Consider the following 20,817-nt stretch of genomic DNA (forward strand, 5'->3'; position numbering starts at 1 on the left):
TTGGGTTTATTTTTGGTGATTTTGGGTTCAGATCTGTAGGAACTCTGCCACAAAGACCAGCAGGATCCGCGCCAGGTCGGTCACCGTGTCCCTGTCCAGGCTCTGCTCGGTGTCCCCAAGGCTGTGCCAGACCCGCGGGAACGGCGTCGGGATCACGTGGAGCACGGGGACACCTGGGGACATTGGGGACATGGGGACAGAGGGGACACTGGGGACACTGGGGACACCTGGGGACAGAGGGGACATTGGGGACATTGGGGACAATGGGGACACCTGGGGGACATTGGGACATTGGGGACACCTGGGGACAGAGGGGACACCTGGGGACAATGGGGACATTGGGGACACTGGGGACATTGGGGACACCTGGGGACACCTGGGGACATTGGAGACACCTGGGGACATTGAGGGGACAGTGGGGACACCCGCGGGAACGGCGTCGGGATCACGTGGAGCACGGGGACACCTGGGGGGACATTGGGGACACCTGGGGGGACATTGGGGACATTGGGGACAATGGGGACAGAGGGGACACCTGGGGACAGTGGGGACATTGGGGACACCTGTAGGGACACCTGGGGACAGAGGGGACACTTGGTGACCCTTGGTGACACTTGGGGACACTTTGTGACACTCACCTCGGTGCAGGAATGGCACGTGATCATGGGGACACTGGGGACATTGAGGGGACACTGGGGACATTGGGGACATTGGGGCCATGGGGACATTGGGGGGACACTTGGTGACCCTCGGTGACCCTTGGTGACACTGACCTCTCCTCAGGAATGGCACGTGATCGTGGGGCCATGGGGACATTGAGGGGACACTCAGTGACCCCTGGTGACCCTCGGTGACCCTTGGTGACCCTCGGTGACACTGACCTCTCCTGAGGAAGGGCACGTGATCATGGGGCCATGGGGACACTGGGGCCATGGGGACATTGAGGGGACACTCAGTGACCCCTGGTGACCCTTGGTGACCCTCGGTGACCCTCGGTGACACTGACCCCTCCTGAGGAACGGCACGTGATCGTGGGGCCATGGGGACAGTGGGGCCATGGGGACATTGAGGGGACACTCGGTGACCCTTGGTGACCCTTGGTGACCCTTGGTGACATTTGGGGACACTGACCTCTCCTCAGGAAGGGCACGTGATCGTGGGGACATGGGGACACTGGGGCCATGGGGACATTGAGGGGACACTCGGTGACCCTTGGTGACCCTCGGTGACCCTCGGTGACATTTGGGGACATTTGGTGACACTGACCTCTCCTGAGGAAGGGCACGTGATCGTGGGGACATGGGGACACTGGGGCCATGGGGACATTGAAGGGACACTCGGTGACCCTCGGTGACCCTTGGTGACATTTGGGGACACTTGGGGACACTGACCTCTCCTGAGGAACGGCACGTGATCGTGGGGCCATGGGGACACTGGGGGACACTGGGTGACCCTTGGTGACACTGGTGACATTTGGTGACCCTTGGTGACACTGACCTCTCCTGAGGAATGGCACGTGATCGTGGGGACATGGGGACATGGGGACACTGGGGGACACTTGGTGACCCCTGGTGACCCTCGGTGACCCTTGGTGACCCTTGGTGACCCTTGGGGACATTTGGTGACACTCACCCCTCCTCAGGAAGGGCACGTGATTGTGGGGACATGGGGACACTGGGGGGACACTGGGTGACCCTTGGTGACACTTGGTGACACTTGGTGACCCTTGGTGACATTTGGGGACACTTGGGGACACTGACCTCTCCTGAGGAACGGCACGTGATCGTGGGGACATGGGGACATTGAGGGGACACTCGGTGACCCTTGGGGACCCTCGGTGACCCTTGGTGACCCTCGGTGACATTTGGTGACACTGACCTCTCCTGAGGAAGGGCACGTGATCGAGGGGCCATGGGGACATTGAGGGGACACTGGGTGACCCTTGGTGACCCCTGGTGACCCTCGGTGACCCCTGGTGACCCTTGGTGACATTTGGTGACACTTGGTGACACTGACCTCTCCTGAGGAATGGCACGTGATCGTGGGGACATTGGGGCCATGGGGACATTGAGGGGACACTCGGTGACCCTCGGTGACCCTCGGTGACCCTTGGTGACCCTTGGTGACATTTGGGGACACTCACCCCTCCTGAGGAAGGGCACGTGATCGTGGGGACATGGGGACACTGGGGGACACTTGGTGACCCTTGGGGACACTTTGGGACACTGACCTCTCCTCAGGAAGGGCACGTGATCGTGGGGCCATGGGGACATGGGGACATTGAGGGGACACTTGGTGACCCTTGGTGACCCCTGGTGACCCTTGGGGACATTTGGTGACACTGACCTCTCCTGAGGAATGGCACGTGATCGTGGGGCCATGGGGACACTGGGGCCATGGGGACATTGAGGGGACACTGGGGGACCCTTGGTGACCCTTGGTGACCCTTGGGGACCCTTGGTGACATTTGGGGACACTGACCTCTCCTGAGGAAGGGCACGTGATCGTGGGGACATGGGGACAGTCACACTGGGGACATGGGGACACTGGGGCCATGGGGACATTGAGGGGACACTCGGTGACCCCTGGTGACCCTTGGTGACATTTGGTGACACTGACCTCTCCTGAGGAATGGCACGTGATCGTGGGGCCATGCTGACACTGGGGCCATGGGGACATTGAGGGGACACTGGGGGACACTCGGTGACCCTTGGGGACATTTGGTGACACTTTGTGACACTGACCTCTCCTCAGGAATGGCACGTGATCGTGGGGCCATGGGGACACTGGGGGACCCTTGGGGACAGTTGGTGACCCTTGGTGACATTTGGGGACACTGACCCCTCCTGAGGAAGGGCACGTGATCATGGGGACATGGGGACAGTGGGGACATGGGGACACTGAGGGGACACTCAGTGACCCTTGGTGACCTTTAGTGACCCTTGGTGACCCTTGGTGACCCTTGGTGACCCTTGGTGACACTGACCTCTCCTCAGGAAGGGCACGTGATTGTGGGGCCATGGGGACACTGGGGCCATGGGGACATTGAGGGGACACTCAGTGACCCCTGGTGACCCTTGGGGACATTTGGTGACACTTGGTGACACTGACCTCTCCTCAGGAAGGGCACGTGATCGTGGGGCCATGGGGACATTGAGGGGACACTGGGTGACCCTCGGTGACCCTTGGTGACATTTGATGACACTGACCTCTCCTGAGGAAGGGCACGTGATCGTGGGGACAATGGGGACAGTGGGGCCATGGGGACATTGAGGGGACACTCGGTGACCCTTGGTGACCCTTGGTGACCCTTGGTGACACTTGGTGACCCTTGGTGACACTCGGTGACACTGACCTCTCCTGAGGAATGGCACGTGATCGTGGGGACATGGGGACACTGGGGCCATGGGGACATTGAGGGGACACTCGGTGACCCTTGGTGACCCTTGGTGACCCTTGGTGACATTTGGGGACACTGACCTCGGCGCAGGAATGGCACGTGATCGTCCTCCACGGGCCCGGGGGCGGGGCTGAGGCGGAAGAAGGGCGGGGCCGGGGGGGCGGCGCGGAGGAGCCGGAGAGCGCGGAGACGCTGCTCTGGGGACAGAGGGGACACTGGGGACATTGGGGACACGGGGGGGGATTGGGGACACTGAGGGGGATTGGGGACATTGGGGACATTGGGGACATTGGGGGACATTGGGGACATTGGGGGGATTGGGGACACTGGAGGAGCCGGAGAGCGCGGAGACGCTGCTCTGGGGACAGAGGGGACATTGAGGGGACACTGAGGGGGATTGGGGACATTGGGGACACTGGGGGGGATTGGGGACATTGGGGACATTGGGGGGATTGGGGACATTGAGGGGGATTGGGGACATTGGGGACAGAGGGGACATTGGGGACATTGGGGGGGATTGGGGACATTGGGGACATTGGGGGGGATTGGGGACAGAGGGGACAGAGGGGACAGAGGGAGACATTGCCACCCCACCCCTCTCTGCGTTCTTGTCCCGTTTCCTTGTCCCCATCCCTGTCCCCAATGTCCCCATCCCTGTCCCCGTCACTGTCCCCTCTCCGCTGTCCCAGTGTCCCCCCTGTCCCCTGTCCCTGTCCCCGTCCCCATCCCCATCCCTGTGTCCCCATCCGTGTCCCCTGTCCCAGTGTCCCCCCTATGTCCCAGTGCCCCCGTCCCTGTCCCCTGTCCTTGTCCCCACCCCTGTCCCAGTGTCCCCATCCCCGTCCTTGTCCCCTCTGTCCTCTCCCCTGTCCCCTGTGTCCCCTATGTCCCTGTCCCCTGTCCCTGTCCCAGTGTCCCCCCATCCCTTGTCCCTGTGCCCCTGTCCCCTGTCCCCCCCGTCCCCATCCCTGTCCCTGTCCCCAATGTCCCAGTGTCCCCCCACTCCCCTGTCCCCATCCCTGTCCTCTGTCATTGTCCCCTGTCATTGTCCCCGTCCCTATCCCTTCTGTCCCCTGTCCCAGTGTCCCCATCCCCAGTGTCCCCCCCGTCATTGTCCCCAGTACCGCCCTGTCCCCATCCCTGTCCCAGTGTCCCCATCCCCTCTGTCCCCCCCGTCCCCGTCCCTGTCCCCAGTGTCTCCATTATGTCCCAGTGTCCCTATTCCCTGTCCCCTGTCATTGTCCCCTGTCCCCTGTCCCCCGTCCCCGTTCCCATCCCTCTGTCCCCTGTCCCAGTGTCCCTGTCCCCATCCCCAGTGTCCCCCCTGTCCCCTGTCCCCCCTGTCCCCATCCCCAGTGTCCCTGTCCCCGTGTCCCCAGTGTTCCCCCATCTCTGTCCCCATCCCTCTGTCCCCTGTCCCAGTGTCCCCCCCTGTCCCCTGTTCCCTGTCCCGGTGTCCCCGGTGTCCCCGGTGTCCCCACCGATGGCGTGGAGCCGCAAGAACCAGCGCTGGGTCTGGGGGAAGTGGCTGTGGATGGCGGGGCCGGGGGCGCCCAGCAGGTCCAGCAGCACAAACAGGCTCTGGGGACAGAGGTGACACTGAGAGTGACACAGGGACACACTGACAGTGACACAGTGACACAGTGACACAGTGACAGTGACACAGTGACACAGGGACACAGTGACACAGTGACACAGGGACAGTGACACAGGGACACAGGGACAGTGACACAGTGACACAGTGACACAGTGACAGTGACACAGTGACACAGTGACACAGGGACACAGTGACAGTGACACAGGGACACAGTGACACAGTGACAGTGACACAGTGACACAGTGACACAGGGACACAGTGACAGTGACACAGGGACACAGTGACACAGGGACACAGTGACAGTGACACAGTGACACAGTGGCTGTGGATGGCGGGGTGGGGGGCGCCCAGCAGGTCCAGGAGCACAAACAGGCTCTGGGGACAAAGGGGACAGTGAGGGGACACCGAGAGTGACACAGGGACACACTGACAGTGACACAGTGACACAGTGACACAGGGACACAGTGACACAGTGACACAGGGACACAGGGACACAGTGACAGTGACACAGTGACACAGTGACACAGTGACACAGTGACAGTGACACAGTGACACAGGGACACGGGGACACTGACAGTGACACAGGGACACGGGGACACTGACAGTGACACAGGGACACAGGGACACAGTGACACTGAGGGGACACCGAGCAGGTCCAGCAGCACAAACAGGCTCTGGGGACAGAGGGGACAATGAGGGGACACTGAGAGTGACACAGGGACACAGTGACACAGTGACACACTGACACTGACAGTGACACAGTGACACAGTGACACAGTGGCTGTGGATGGCGGGGTGGGGGGCGCCCAGCAGGTCCAGCAGCACAAACAGGCTCTGGGGACAGAGGGGGGACAGGGACAGTGACACTGAGAGTGACAGTGACACAGTGACACAGTGACACAGTGACACAGTGACACAGTGACACAGGGACAGTGACACAGTGACAGTGACACAGTGACACAGTGACAGTGGATGGCGGGGTGGGGGGCGCCCAGCAGGTCCAGGAGAACAAACAGGCTCTGGGGACAATGACAGTGACACTGAGAGTGACACGGGGACACAGTGACACGGGGACACAGGGACACGGGGACACAGGGACACAGTGACACTGAGAGTGACACACTGACAGTGACACAGTGACAGTGACACAGTGACACAGGGACACAGTGACACAGGGACAGTGACACAGTGACACAGGGACAGTGACACAGGGACACAGTGACACAGGGACAGTGACACAGTGACACAGTGACACAGGGACAGTGACAGTGACACGGGGACACAGTGACACAGGGACACGGGGCCGGGGGCGCCCAGCAGGTCCAGCAGCACAAACAGGCTCTGGGGACAGAGGGGACAGTGACAGTGACACAGTGACACAGTGACACAGTGGCTGTGGATGGCGGGGTGGGGGGCGCCCAGCAGGTCCAGCAGGACAAACAGGCTCTGGGGACAGAGAGGGGACACTGAGGGGACAGGGACAGTGACAATGACAGTGACACACTGACAGTGACAGTGACACAGTGACACAGGGACACAGGGACAGTGACACAGTGACACAGTGACACAGTGGCTGTGGATGGCGGGGCTGGGGGCGCCCAGCAGGTCCAGCAGCACAAACAGGCTCTGGGGACAAAGAGGGGACAAAAGGGACACTGAGAGTGACACAGTGACACACTGACAGTGACAGTGACACTGAGAGTGACACAGGGACACAGGGACACAGTGACACAGGGACACAGGGACAGTGACACAGGGACAGTGACCCAGTGACAGGGACACAGTGACACAGGGACACAGTGACACAGGGACAGTGACACAGTGACAGGGACACAGTGACACAGGGACACTGAGAGTGACACCAAAGGGGACATCAAGGGGACAACAAGAGGACAGGGACATGGGGACAGGGACAGTGCCCTGCCCCATGTCACTGACCCCACGGTGACCCCTGACCCCGCAGTGTCACTGACCATGGCAGTGACCCCTGACCCCACTGACCATGGCGGTGACCTCTGACCCCACTGACCATGGTGATGACCTCTGACCCCACTGACCATGGCGGTGACCTCTGACCCCACTGACCATGGCGGTGACCTCTGACCCCGCAGTGTCACTGACCATGGCGGTGACCCCAGACCCCACTGACCATGGCAGTGACCTCTGACCCCTCTGACCCCACTGACCATGGCGGTGACCTCTGACCCCACAGTGTCACTGACCATGGCGGTGACCCCTGACCCCTCTGACCCCACTGACCATGGCGGTGACCTCTGACCCCACAGTGTCACTGACCATGGCGGTGACCCCTGACCCCACTGACCATGGTGGTGACCTCTGACCCCTCTGACCCCACTGTCCATGGTGGTGACCTCTGACCCCCCTGACCCCACTGACCATGGTGGTGACCTCTGACCCCCCTGACCCCACTGACCATGGCGGTGACCCCTGACCCCCCTGACCATGGCGGTGACCTCTGACCCCGCAGTGTCACTGACCATGGCGGTGACCTCTGACCCCTCTGACCCTGCACTGTCTCCGTGTCACTGACCATGGCAGTGACCTCTGACCCCGCAGTGTCACTGACCCCACAGTGACCTCCGACCCCACTGACCATGGCGGTGACCTCTGACCCCGCAGTGTCACTGACCGTGGCAGTGACCCCTGACCCCACACTGTCCTCATGTCACTGACCATGGTGATGACCTCTGACCCCACAGTGTCACTGACCCCACAGTGACCCCTGACCCCACTGACCATGGCGGTGACCTCTGACCCCTCTGACCCCACACTGTCTCCGTGTCACTGACCATGATGATGATCTCTGACCCCACAGTCACTGACCATGGCGGTGACCCCTGACCCCACTGACCATGGCGGTGACCCCTGACCCCACTGACCATGGCGGTGACCTCTGACCCCGCAGTGTCACTGACCCCACGGTGACCCCTGACCCCACTGACCATGGCGGTGACCTCTGACCCCACAGTCACTGACCATGGCGGTGACCCCTGACCCCACTGGCCATGGCGATGACCCCTGACCCTCTGACCCCACTGACCATGGTGGTGACCTCTGACCCTGCAGTGTCACTGACCCCACGGTGACCCCTGACCCCACTGACCCCACTGACCATGGCGGTGACCTCTGACCCCCCTGACCCCACTGACCATGGCGGTGACCCCTGACCCCCCTGACCCCACTGACCATGGCGGTGACCTCTGACCTCGCAGTGTCACTGACCCCATGGTGACCCCTGACCCCCCTGACCCCACTGACCATGGCAGTGACCCCTGACCCCTCTGACCGTGGCAGTGACCCCTGAGCCCACACTGTCCCCGTGTCACTGACCATGGCCGTGACCTCTGACCCTGCAGTGTCACTGATCCCACGGTGACCCCTGACCCCACTGACCACGGTGGTGACCCCTGACCCCACTGACCATGGTGGTGACCTCTGACCCCTGTAACCCCGCACTGTCCCCGTGTCACTGACCACGATGATGACCCCTGACCCCACTGACCATGGCGGTGACCTCTGACCCTGCAGTGTCACTGACCATGGTGGTGACCCCTGACCCCACTGACCATGGCGGTGACCTCTGACCCCGCGGGGTGCCCCCGCGCCGCCATCTTGGCCGCCAGGTGCCGCGCCCCGTAGAGGGAGTCGCTGTCGCTCCAGGCCTCGAACGCCTCCTCCCCGTCCAGGAATAGCAGCTGCAGCGTCAGGGGCGGGGCCTGCGGGGGGACACCTGTGACACACCTGGGGACACCTGTGACACACCTGGGCACACCTGTGACACACCTGGGATACCTGGGACACACCTGGGGTACCTGGGACACACCTGGGCACACCTGTGTTATACCTGTGTGACACCTGTGACACACCTGGGATACCTGTGTGACACCTGGGGACAGCTGGGACACACCTGGGACACACCTGGGGACACCTGGGGGCAGCTGGGACACACCTGGGCACACCTGGGGACACCTGGGGACAGCTGGGACACACCTGGGCACACCTGGGGACACCTGTGTTACACCTGGGCACACCTGTGTTACACCTGGGCACACCTGGTGTACCTGTGTTATACCTGTGTCACACCTGTGTGACACCTGGGACACCCCTGGGGACACCTGGGCACACCTGGGACACACCTGGTGTACCTGTGTTACACCTGGGCACACCTGGGACACCTGTGACACACCTGGGACACACCTGGGCACACCTGGGACACACCTGTGACACACCTGGGCACACCTGGGACACACCTGTGACACACCTGGGCACACCTGGGGACACCTGGGACACACCTGGGCACACCTGGGACACACCTGGGGACACCTGGGCACACCTGTGTTATACCTGTGTCACAACTGGGCACATCTGGGGACACCTGGAGCACCTGGGCACACCTGGGGACAGCTGGGACACACCTGGGACATCTGTGACACACCTGGCACACCTGGAGCACCTGGTGCACACCTGTGTCACACCTGGTATACCTGGCACACCTGTGACACCTGTCCCCAGGTGTCCCCCAGCCCTGTCCCCAGGTGTCCCCACCTATCCCCAGGTGTTCTCCGGTGTCTCCACCTGTCCCAGGTGTCCCCACCTGTCCCCACCTGTCTCAGGTGTCCCCAGCCCCGTCCCCACCCATCCCCAGCCCTGTCCTCACCTGTCCCAGGTTTCCCCATGTGTCCCAGGTATCCCCAGGTGTCCCCACCTGTCCCAGGTGTCCCCACCCATCCCCACCTGTCCCCAGGTATCTCCAGGTGTCCCCACCTGTCCCCAGGTGTTTCCAGCCATCCCCACCTGTCCCCACCTGTCCCAGGTGTCCCCACCCATCCCCAGCCCTGTCCCCAGCTGTCCCAGGTGTCGCTACCTGTCCCGAGGTGTCCCCAGCCCTGTCTCAGGTGTCCCCACCTGTCCCCAGGTTTCCCCACCTGTCCTAGGTGTCCCAGGTGTCCCCACCCATCCCCACCTGTCTCAGGTGTCCCCAGGTGTCCCTACCTGTCCCCAGGTATCCCCAGGTGTCCCCACCTGTCCCCAGGTGTCCCCATCCATCCCCAGGTGTCCCTACCTGTCCCGAGGTGTCCCCACCCATCCCCACCTGTCCCCAGGTATCTCCAGGTGTCCCCACCTGTCCCCAGGTGTCCCCACCCATCCCCTCCTGTCCCTACCTGTCTCCACCCATCCCCAGCCCTGTCCCCACCCATCCCCACCTGTCCCCACCTGTCCCAAGTGTCCCCCCCCATCCCCACCTGTCCCAGGTGTCCCCACCCCATCCCCAGGTGTCCCCAGTTGTCCCCATCCATCCCCAGCCCTGTCCCCAGCCATCCCCACCCGTTCCCACCTGTCCCAGGTGTCTCCATCCATCCCCACCTGTCCCCAGGTATCCCCAGGTGTCCCCAGGTGTCCCCACCTGTCCCGGGTGTCCCCAGGAGTCCCAGGTGTGCCCAGGTATCCCCAGGTGTCCCCAGCCCTGTCCCCACCCATCCCCACCCGTTCCCACCTGTCCCCAGGTATCCCCAGGTGTTTCCAGCCATCCCCAGGTATCCCTACCTGTCCCCAGGTGTCCCCACCCATCCCCACCTGTCCCCAGGTATCCCCAGGTGTCCCCACCTGTCCCAGGTGTCCCCAGCCCTGTCCCCACCCATCCCCACCTGTCCCAGGTGTCCCCACCCATCCCCACCCATCCCCACCTGTCCCCAGGTGTCCCCACCCATCCCCACCTGTCCCCAGGTGTCCCCAGGTGTCCCCACCTGTCCCCAGGTATCCCCAGGTGTCCCCACCCATCCCCACCTGTCCCCAGGTGTTCCCAGGTGTCCCCACCCGTTCCCACCTGTCCCAGGTGTCCCCAGCCCTGTCCCCAGGTGTCCCCACCTGTCCCAGGTGTCCCCCCCCATCCCCCCCCCAACCCCCTCACCTGCCGCTCCCTGTCCCTCAGGTGCGCGTCCAGCGCCGCCGCCACCTCCAGCAGGAGCGCGCAGGGCACGGCGGCGTCGGTGGCGCCCACGAAGTCCCCGCTGTCCCCCGCGGTGTCCCCGAGCACCTTGGTGTCGTAGTGACACGCCAGCGCCAGGCGCCGCGCGTCCCCCGGCGCCGCCGTGGCCACCACGCTGCTGAAGGTGACCGGTCCCCGCGGCGTCCGGGCCGTGAACGTGTCCAGCTCCAGGTGCCACGCCGCGCCCAGCGAGCGCAGGTGGGACAGGATGTGCTGGGGGGGGACAGGTGGGGACAGGTGGGGACACCTGGGATAGGGCTGGGGACACCAGGGGCACGTGGGGACAGGGCTGGGGACACCTGGGATAGGGCTAGGGACACCTGGGGACACCTGGGGACACCTGGGGACACCTGAGACAGGTGGGGACAGGGCTAGGGACACCTGGGATCTGTAGGGGTCACCTGGGGACAGGTGGGGACACTGGGACAGGTGGGGACAGGTGGGGACACGGCTGTGAACAGGTAGGGACACCTGGGACAGGGCTAGGGACACCTGGGGACACCTGGGGACACCTGGGGACACCTGGGACAGGGCTAGGGACACCTGGGCTATCTAGGGGTCACCTGGGACAGGTGGGGACAGGGCTGGGAACTGGTAGGGACACCTGGGACAGGGCTTGGGACACCTGGAGCAGGTGGGGACACCTAGGACAGGTGGGGACAGGGTTGGAGACAGGGCTGGGGACACCTGGGATCTGTAGGGGTCACCTGGGACACCTGGGGACACCTGGGGACACTGGGACAGGTGGGACAGGTGGGGACACGGCTGTGAACAGGTAGGGACACCTGGGACAGGGTTTGGGACACCTGGGGACAGGGCTAGGGACACCTGGGCTCTCTAGGGGTCACCTGGGACACCTGGGGACACTGGGACAGGTGGGGACAGGTGGGGACAGGTGGGGACACGCTGCTGAAGGTGACCGGGCCCCGCGGCGTCCGAGCCGTGAACGTGTCCAGCTCCAGGTGCCACGCCGCGCCCAGCGAGCGCAGGTGGGACAGGATGTGCTGGGGGGGACACCAGGGACAGGTGGGGACACTTGGGGACACCTGGGGATAGGTGGGGACAGGGCTGGGGACACCTGGGATAGGGCTGGGGACACCTGGGGACACCTGGGGACACCTGGGGACACCTGGGACAGGGCTAGGGACACCTGGATTATCTGGGGGACACCTGGGGACAGGGCTGGGGACACTGGGACAGGTGGGGACACTGGGACAGGGCTTGGGACACCTGGACTATCTGGGCATCACCTGGGACAGGTGGGGACAGGGCTGGGGACAGGTAGGGACACCTGGGACATGGCTTGGGACACCTGGGACACCTAGGGACACCTGGGGACACCTGGGACAGGGCTTGGGACATCTGGGGTCACCGGGACACCTGGGGACACTGGAACAGGTGGGGACAGGGCTGGGGACAGCTGGGGACACCTGGGACAGGTGGGGACAGGGTTGGAGACAGGGCTGGGGACACCTGGGATCTGTAGGGGTCACCTGGGACACCTGGGGACACTGGGACAGGTGGGGACACGGCTGGGAACAGGTAGGGACACCTGGGACACCTGGGGACACCTGGGGACACGGCTGGGGACACCTGGCGACACTAGGGACACTGGGACAGGTGGGGCAGGTGGGGACAGGTGGGGACACGCTGCTGAAGGTGACCGGTCCCCGCGGCGTCCGGGCCGTGAACGTGTCCAGCTCCAGGTGCCACGCCGCGCCCAGCGAGCGCAGGTGGGACAGGATGTGCTGGGGGGGACACGTGGGGACAGGTGGGGACACCTAGGACAGGGCTGGGGACACCTGGGACAGGTAGGGACACCTGGGGACACCTGAGACAGGTGGGGATAGGTGGGGACACCTGGGAGAGGTGGGGACAAGTGGGGACACCTGGGACAGGGCTGGGGACACCTGGGGATAGGTGGGGACACTGGGACAGGGCTGGGGACAGGTGGGGACACCTGGGACAGGGCTAGGGACACCTGGGAACACCTGGGACAGGTGGGGACACCTGGGACAGGGCTGGGATAGGTGGGGACACCTGGGACAGGGCTTGGGACACCTGGGACAGGTTTGGGACACCTGGGCTCTCTAGGGGTCACCTGGGGACACTGGGACAGGTGGGGACAGGTGGGGACAGGTGGGGACACGCTGCTGAAGGTGACCGGTCCCCGCGGCGTCCGGGCCGTGAACGTGTCCAGCTCCAGGTGCCACGCCGCGCCCAGCGAGCGCAGGTGGGACAGGATGTGCTGGGGGGGACACGTGGGGACACGTGGGGACACCTGGGATAGGGCTGGGGACACGTGGGAACACCTAGGACAGGTGGGGACAGGGCTAGGGACACCTGGGATAGGTGGGGACAGGGCTGGGAACAGGTAGGGACACCTGGGGCAGGGCTGGGGACATCTGGGACACCTGGCGACACTGGGACAGGTGGGGCAGGTGGGGACAGGTAGGGACACCTAGGACAGGTGGGGACAGGGTTGGAGACAGGGCTGGGGACACCTGGGATAGGGCTGGGAACAGGTAGGGACACCTGGGACAAGGCTGGGGACATCTGGGGACACCTGGGACACCTGGGGACACCTGGGACAGGGCTGGGGACACCTAGGACAGGTGGGGACAGGGTTGGAGACAGGGCTGGGGACACCTGGATTATCTGGGGGTCACCTGGGGACAGGGCTTGGGACACCTGGGACACCTGGGACACCTGGGACAGGGCTTGGGACATCTGGGGTCACCTGGGGACACTGGAACAGGTGGGGACAGGGCTGGGGACAGCTGGGGTCACCTGGGACAGGTGGGGACACCTGGGGGCAGGGCTAGGGACACGTGGGCTCTCTAGGGGTCACCTGGGGACACTGGGACACCTGGGGACAGGGCTGGGGACACCTGGGGACTGTCTCTCTGTATTTTGGGGTCCCTCTCTCCCCATTTCGGGGGTCTCACCTCCCTGGGCAGCCCCCCGGGACCCTCTGTGTATTTTGGGGGGGTCTCTGTGTATTTAGGGTCTCTCTGTGTATTTTGGGGGGGGGTCTCTGTATATTTTGGGGTCTCTCTGTGTATTTGGGGGGGGTCTCTGTATATTTTGGGGGGGGGTCTCACCTCCCTGGCCGCGCGGCTGCCCGGCCCCCCCGGGACCCTCTGTGTATTTGGGGGGGGTCTCTCTGTATTTTGGGGGGGGTCTCTGTATATTTAGGGTCTCTCTGTATATTTTAGGGTCTCTCTGTGTATTTTGGGGGGGGTCTCTCCCCATTTCGGGGGTCTCACCTCCCTGGCCGCGCGGCTGCCCGGCCCCCCCGGGACCCCCTGTGTATTTGGGGGGGGTCTCTCTGTATTTTGGGGTGCCGGGGGGTCTCTGTGTATTTGGGGAGGGTCTCTGTATATTTTTGGGGTCCCTCTCCCCATTTCGGGGGTCTCACCTCCCTGGCCGCGCGGCTGCCCGGCCCCCCCGGGACCCTCTCGTGCAGCAGCGGCCGCAGCAGCGACCCCCAGAGGCGGGCGGGGTCCAGCCGGGCCAGGAGGCTCCGCAGGGCGGGCTCGGGGAGCGGCTCGGGACCGTCCTGGGGGTGAGGAGGGGTCGCGGTTCGCTCCCGGTTCGCTCCCGGTTCGGTCCCGGTTCGGTTCCGGTGCCGGTGGGTTCGGGACCCCCCGGGACCCCGCGGAGCGATCCGCACGGATCCCAGCTCGGCTGGTCCCGAAGGGTTTTGGGGAGGGGGTCCCGTTAATTCCCCCCCCTCTCCCGTTAATCCCCGCTCACCGCGCCGCCGGTTCCGCCGGTTCCGCCGGTTCTGCCGGTTCCGCGTTCCCCTCCGGGCCAAGCGAGGAACAGCACGGTGGAGGCCGCCAGCACGGCGAGCAGCGGCAGCAGCGGCCGGGCCGGGCGCAGGGAGCGCGGCGGGAGCCACCGGAACCGGCCCGGCCCCGGTACCGGTACCGGGAGCGGCGCCAGGGCCGGGCCGGGACTCGAACCCGCGGCCCGAGAGCGGCGCGACCCGGCCGGGACCTGGCGCATGGCGGGGGGCGGGGCCTGTGGGGGGCGGGGCTTCAGCGAGCCAATCGCTGAGAGGCGCGGATGGAACGAGCCAATCGCTGAGAGGCGCGGATGGAACGAGCCAATCGCTGAGACGCGCGGACGGAGCGAGCCAATCACGGAGAGGCGGGAGATGAAGGGGCGGAGCCGCGCGGGATGACGAGGAGGGCGGTGATTGGGCGAGGGGCGTGGCTTGTGGGGAGGCCACGCCCACGCGGGGAGAGACGGGACGGACACGGGGACGGAGGGACAGAGGGACAAAGAGGGGACAAAGGGGGGGACAAACGGGGGACAAAGGGACAAAGGGGGGGACAGAGGGACACGGGGGGGACAGAGGGACAAAGCGGGGGACACGGGAATGTCACCCTGTGAGGGACAACGTCCTCTCTGGGGCCACCAGCCCGACTGGGGACATCACCACAGGCTGTCCTCTGTGGTGACAATGCCACCCTGGAGGACAATGCCACCCTCTGAGGGACACTGTCACCCTCTGAGGGACACTGCCACCCTCCTTGTGGCCACCTGGGGACATCGCCATGGGCTGTCCTCTGTGGGGACACCCCATTGAAGGACACTGTCACCCTCTTTGTGGCTACCAGCCCATCTGGGGACATCGCCACGGGCTGTCCTCCATGGGGACACCACCCTGGAGGACACTGCCACCCTCTGAGGGACACTGCCACCCTCCTTGTGACCACCTGGGGACATCGCCACGGGCTGTCCTTACATGGGGACACCACCCTGGAGGACAATGTCACCCTCTGAGGGACACTGTCACCCCCTGAGGGACACTGCCACCCTACTTGTGACCACCTGGGGGACATCACCACGGGTTGTCCCCATTGTCCCCTGTGGGGACACCACCCTGGAGGACAATGCCACCTTCTGAGGGACAATGCCACCCTCTGAGGGACACTGTCACCCTCTCTGGGGCCACCAGCCCGGCTGAGGACATCACCACGGGCTGTCCTCTGTGGGGACACCACCCTGGAGGACAATGCCACCTTCTGAGGGACACTGCCGCCCTCTGAGGGACACTGCCACCCTCCTTGTGACCACCTGGGGGACATCACCACGGGTTGTCCCTGTTGTCCTCTGTGGGGACACCACCCTGGAGGACAATGCCACCCTCTGAGGGACACTGTCAAGCTTCTTGTGACCACCTGGGGACATCGCCACGGGCTGTCCTCTGTGGGGACACCACCCTGGAGGACACTGCCACCCTCTGGGGGACAATGCCACCCCCCTTGTGGCCACCAGCCCATCTGGGGACATCGCCACGGGCTGTCCTCTGTGGGGACACCACCCTGGAGGGGATTGTCACCCTCTGAGGGACACTGCCACCCTCCTTGTGGCCACCTGGGGACATTGCACAGGCTGTCCTCTGTGGGGACACCACCCTGGAGGACAATGCCACCCTCTGAGGGACACTGCCACCCTCCTTGTGACCACCTGGGGACATTGCCATGGGCTGTCCCCATTGTCCTCCGTGGGGACACCACCCTGGAGGACAATGCCACCCTCTGAGGGACAATGCCACCCTCTGAGTGACACTGCCACCCTCCTCGCGACCCCCCCACCCCGAGCCCACCCCCATCCCCTCCACACTCCACACTCAACCATTTCCACTCCATTTTTTTTCCTTCCATCCTTCCTTCCACGACCCCATCCCTTCCCACCCCGCGCCGTCCGCGTGTCCATCCGTGTGTCCATCCGTCCATCCTTCACCTGCCGTCCTCCCTGCGGCCGGCCGGGTGCACCCAGTTGTTGTCGTGCAGCCCCGTCCGGCAGCCCGGCGCGTCCCGGTCCGGCCGGCGGCAGCACATCCAGTAGGAGCGGCCGTAGGGCAGGTCGTGGTGGTAGGGCTTGGGGTGCCAGCGGCACAGCGACACGTCCCCGCGCTCGTAGCGCTTCTTGCACTGCTTGCAGGGGTCGTCGCGGTACAGCGGGTCCCGGTTCCACCGCGAGTCCGTGGCCTGCACGCCGAACGTCTCGATGATCGACTTGAAGTAGTGGCACGAGCACTTGAGGGCGGCCAGCGCCTGCGTGGGCAGGTAGCTGAAGATCTTCACCATGACGTGCTCGGGCAGCAGCAGCATGTACTGCCGCGGCTCCAGCAGGCGCTGGATCTTGAAGCGGATCTCCAGGAAGTCGTGAGAAACGTGACGGTACAGCCGGCACAGCGCCGGGTCGCCCGGTGACTCCCGGCCGCCCGGCGCGGCCGCGGCGGCCGCCGGCTCCTCGGGCCGGCCGGGCAGTAAAAAGAGCTGTCCAGGCGGTGGTGGCTCGTCCGGCAGCCGCACCGTCTCCTCGGTCACCTGCTTGGCGCTGTCCTTGCCGAAGAACACGCACTGGTCCACCACGCCCGTCACCACCACGTCCACGTGGAAGCCGGACGTGCAGGACGATGATGACGACGCTGCCGGACCTTCGGCCGCGCCGGCGTTGGGTTCCGGCGCTGCGGTCACCTCGTCACCGCCGTCCTTGTCCCCTGAGGTGGCCAGCAGCAGCTCCACGCCGGCCCGCGCCGGGCTGACCAGCCGGTACAGGTCGCAGGTGATCTGGTCCTTGGCGCCCAGCGCGCGCGGCCGCTCGGGGACGGCGCTGGCGGTGGCCGCCGCCGCGGTGGCCGCGCGGGGATGGTCGCACCCGCTGGAGATGCGGAAGGCGATCCTCACCTCGCCCGGTGTTGTCGCCGCCGTCGCCGTTGCGGCGCGCTCGGTGCCGCCGTCGTGTCCACCTCGGCACAACCCGTTGGGCCGGCCGCCACCACCGCCACCACCGCGCTGCTGCTGCGACTCGAACTGCGCCACCGCCGCGGCCACTCGCCGGCACTCGGGGCCGCCCGGCGCCTCCAGCAGCACCAGCGGGGCCGGGGCGTCGCAGGGCGGCCGGGGCAGGCTCTGCAGGGCCAGCGCCGCGCGCCGCTCCACCAGCGCCACCATCTCCGCCACCGACAGCAGGTCCGGCGCGTCGCCGGCGCCGTCCGTGTCACCGGTGGGAGCGTCCTTGGGGGTGTCACCGACGCTGGCTTTGGGGTCGTGGCAGCGCCGGCGCCGCTTGGCCTTGGAGCTGTCGCTGCCCCAGTTGCCTTTGACCTTCATGGTGCTGGCGCGGCCGGTGCCACCACCACCGCCGGTGACGCCACCGGTGCCACCGCACTGATGCGCCACGAAGAACGCCACCTTCTCCTTGGTGTTGCCCGGCTTGATGACGTACCAAGTGTCCAGCAGCACCCGGCCGTCCTCGGCCGCGGGCGCCGGCGCCGCGCCGGGCTCGGGGGGCTCCGGGGGGGGGGTGTTCTCCGAGGGGCGCCCGCCCAGGGGGGGTTTGCGGGGGGCTGCGGCGGTGGCGGTGGTGGCGGTGGTGGCGGCGGCGGTGGCGCATGGTTTGTTCTGGGAGAAGGTGCCGAAGGGGCGCGGGCACCACAGCTGCAGCTGCGGGAAGGCGTTGGGCTCCATCAGCGCCGCATGGCACGGCCGCCGCCGGGGCCGCCCGGGGCCTGCGGAGAGACGGCGGGTGACGCCGGGGACACCGGCGGGGGACACCGGGGGGGGACACCAGGGGGACACTGGGGACACTCAGGGACACGGGGGTTACACAGCGGGGACAAGAACAGGACACAGGAGGGACACGGGGGGACAATCAGGGACACTTGGGGACACTCAGGGACACTCAGAGACACCGGGGGGACAGTCAGGGACACTCGGGGGGACACAGCAGGGACACTCAGGGACATGGAGGGACAATCAGGGACACTCGGGGACATGGAGGGACACTCAGGGACACAGGGGGACCCTCGGGGACACTCAGGGACACGGGGGGGATAGGAACAGGACACCGGAGGGACACTCAGGGACATTTGGGGACACTTAGGGACACGGAGGGACACTCGGAGGACAATCAGGGACACTCGGGGGACAATCAGGGATCTGGGGGAACACTCAGAGACACCAGGGGGACACTCAGGGACACGGTGGGGATAAGGACAGGACACCGGGGGGACACGTGGGGACACTGAGGGACACGGGGGAGCACTCGGGGGACAATCAGGGACACGAGGGGACAATCAGGGACACAGGGGGACACTCGGGGGATAATCAGGGATGTGGGGAGACACTCAGGGACAATCAGGGACACTCAGGGACACGGGGGGACCTTCAGGGACACAAGGGGACACTCAGGGACACAGGGGTTATACAGCGGGGACAAGAACAGGACACGGGGGGACACTCGGGGGACCCTCGGGGACACGTGGGGACACTCAGGGACATGGAGGGACACTCAGGGACACTCGGGGACACTCAGGGACACAGGGGAACACTCGGGGGATAATCAGGGACACTCGGGGACAGTCAGGGACACTTGGGGACACGAGGGGACCCTCGGGGACACTCAGGGACACGGGGGGGACACTCAGGGACACCGGGGGGTGTAAGAACAGGACACTTAGGGACACGGGGGGACACTCGGGGGACAATCAGGGATGTGGGGGGACACTCAGGGACACGGGGGACACAAGAACAGGACACAGAAGGGACACGGGGGGACAATCAGGGACATGGAGGGACACTCAGGGACACAGGGGGACAGTTAGGGACACTTGGGGACACAGGGGGACACTCAGGGACACGGGAGGGATAAGAACAGGACACGGGAGGGACACGGGGGGACAATCAGGGGATAATCAGGGACATGGGGGGACACTCAGGGACACAGGGGGACACTCGGGGACACAGGGGGACACTCAGAGACACCGGGGGGACACTCAGGGACACGGAGGGGGTAAGAACAGGACACAGGAGGGACATGAGGGGACAATCAGGGACACGTGGGGACACTTAGGGACACGGGGGGGACACTCGGGGACACTCGGAGACACGTGGGGACACTCAGGGACACAGGGGGACACTCGGGGACATCGCGGGGCTGCGCCCCCATCCCACGTGCGCCGCAAGCCCCGCCCCCTTAGCGCTTTAGCCACGCCCCTCCCCACGCCCCGCCCACTCCCCGCGCGGAGGCCCCGCCCGTTTAACGCCCGCCCCCCGCCCCGCGCGCGCCGGGCCGGCGGCCAATCAGCGCGCGGCGTTCGGGCCATGCCCATATATGGACGGCGGCGCGCGGCGCGGCGGGGGCGCGGCCTCGAGGAGGGGGCGTGGCCTCGAGAAGGGGGCGTGGCCCCGGCGGCCCCGCCCTGCCCGCGCCGCGGTCCCGGTCCCGCGTGGGCCCGGGGGGGTTCGGGGGGGAACCGGCACCGGTGTCCGGAGCGGGGGGGGAAACGCGGCACCGAGCCCGGCCCCGCCGCGCTGGGGGGCGCGGGGACACCACCGGGCGCGCCCCGCGTGTCGGTTGAGCCGCTACATCCCCCCGCGCCGCTCCTCGGCGTCGCACCGGCATCCCCCCCGAGCCCCCGCCGGCCCCTCCGTTAGGCCGCCGTGGGCGCTCTCAGCCACCGACCCGCAGGCCCGGCCGCTCCCCGGGGCGCCCCGCGACGCCCCGAGCTCGTGTCCCTCCCCCTCCCGCGCTGGCCGAGCCCCACCCGGTGCCGCCGCCCCTCCCCCGCTCACCGGGCAGTGCCGGGCGCGGCCGCTCCGCCTCTCCGGCCGCTTCCGGGGTGCCCCGCCGCGCCTGCGCCCGCGCCACGCCGCGCGCTGCGCCTGCGCCGCGCGGGGCCTCACGGGACCCGTAGTTCGCGCCAGCGAGGCCGCGGGCGGCCGCGCGGGGCACCACGGGAGTTGTAGTCCGCGCTCGCGACGTGCGGCGCCGCGCCCCGGGGCATCG

At 65.9% G+C, this 20,817-nt stretch overlaps 2 protein-coding genes and 1 long non-coding RNA gene across 3 annotated transcripts; 1 reads left to right on the plus strand and 2 right to left on the minus strand.

The window, feature by feature from the left end:
* LOC117011278 (glutaminyl-peptide cyclotransferase-like protein) lies at positions 1-15,018 on the minus strand. The gene is made up of 7 exons (XM_033086646.1): positions 14,764-15,018; positions 14,426-14,566; positions 10,927-11,217; positions 8,585-8,734; positions 4,882-4,981; positions 3,481-3,597; positions 1-173 (listed from the first exon to the last, which is right to left on the minus strand). The coding sequence occupies exons 1-7, from the start codon at positions 15,016-15,018 to the stop codon at positions 28-30; spliced, it is 1,200 nt and encodes a 399-aa protein (XP_032942537.1). The 3' UTR covers positions 1-27.
* On the plus strand, positions 11,752-13,292 carry LOC117011279. Its single transcript, XR_004420924.1, has 3 exons — positions 11,752-11,899; positions 12,634-12,775; positions 13,124-13,292. It is a non-coding gene; the product is annotated as an uncharacterized LOC117011279 (long non-coding RNA).
* A 1,658-nt stretch (positions 15,019-16,676) lies between the features above and the next one.
* On the minus strand, positions 16,677-20,815 carry FBXO46 (F-box protein 46). The gene is made up of 3 exons (XM_033086641.2): positions 20,764-20,815; positions 20,604-20,693; positions 16,677-18,538 (listed from the first exon to the last, which is right to left on the minus strand). The coding sequence occupies exons 1-3, from the start codon at positions 20,813-20,815 to the stop codon at positions 16,761-16,763; spliced, it is 1,920 nt and encodes a 639-aa protein (XP_032942532.2). The 3' UTR covers positions 16,677-16,760.
* Positions 20,816-20,817: the final 2 nt, after the last annotated feature.

This window comes from Catharus ustulatus, unplaced genomic scaffold (assembly GCF_009819885.2).
Source record: "Catharus ustulatus isolate bCatUst1 unplaced genomic scaffold, bCatUst1.pri.v2 scaffold_100_arrow_ctg1, whole genome shotgun sequence".
Lineage (NCBI taxonomy): Eukaryota > Metazoa > Chordata > Aves > Passeriformes > Turdidae > Catharus > Catharus ustulatus.

Coding starts and splice junctions, on each gene's coding strand:
- LOC117011278 (XM_033086646.1), bottom strand. CDS start 15,018: ATGCGCCAGGTCCCGGCCGGGTCGCGCCGCTCTCGGGCCGCGGGTTCG. Junction 8,735..10,926: donor TGAGGGACAGGGAGCGGCAG/GTGAGGGGGTTG, acceptor GTCCCCCCGCAG/GCCCCGCCCCTGACGCTGCA. Junction 4,982..8,584: donor GGTCAGAGGTCACCGCCATG/GTCAGTGGGGTC, acceptor CTCTGTCCCCAG/AGCCTGTTTGTGCTGCTGGA.
- FBXO46 (XM_033086641.2), bottom strand. CDS start 20,815: ATGCCCCGGGGCGCGGCGCCGCACGTCGCGAGCGCGGACTACAACTCC. Junction 20,694..20,763: donor CGCGGACTACAACTCCCGTG/GTGCCCCGCGCG, acceptor CGCGCGGCGCAG/GCGCAGCGCGCGGCGTGGCG. Junction 18,539..20,603: donor GCCGCGCCCGGCACTGCCCG/GTGAGCGGGGGA, acceptor GTCTCTCCGCAG/GCCCCGGGCGGCCCCGGCGG.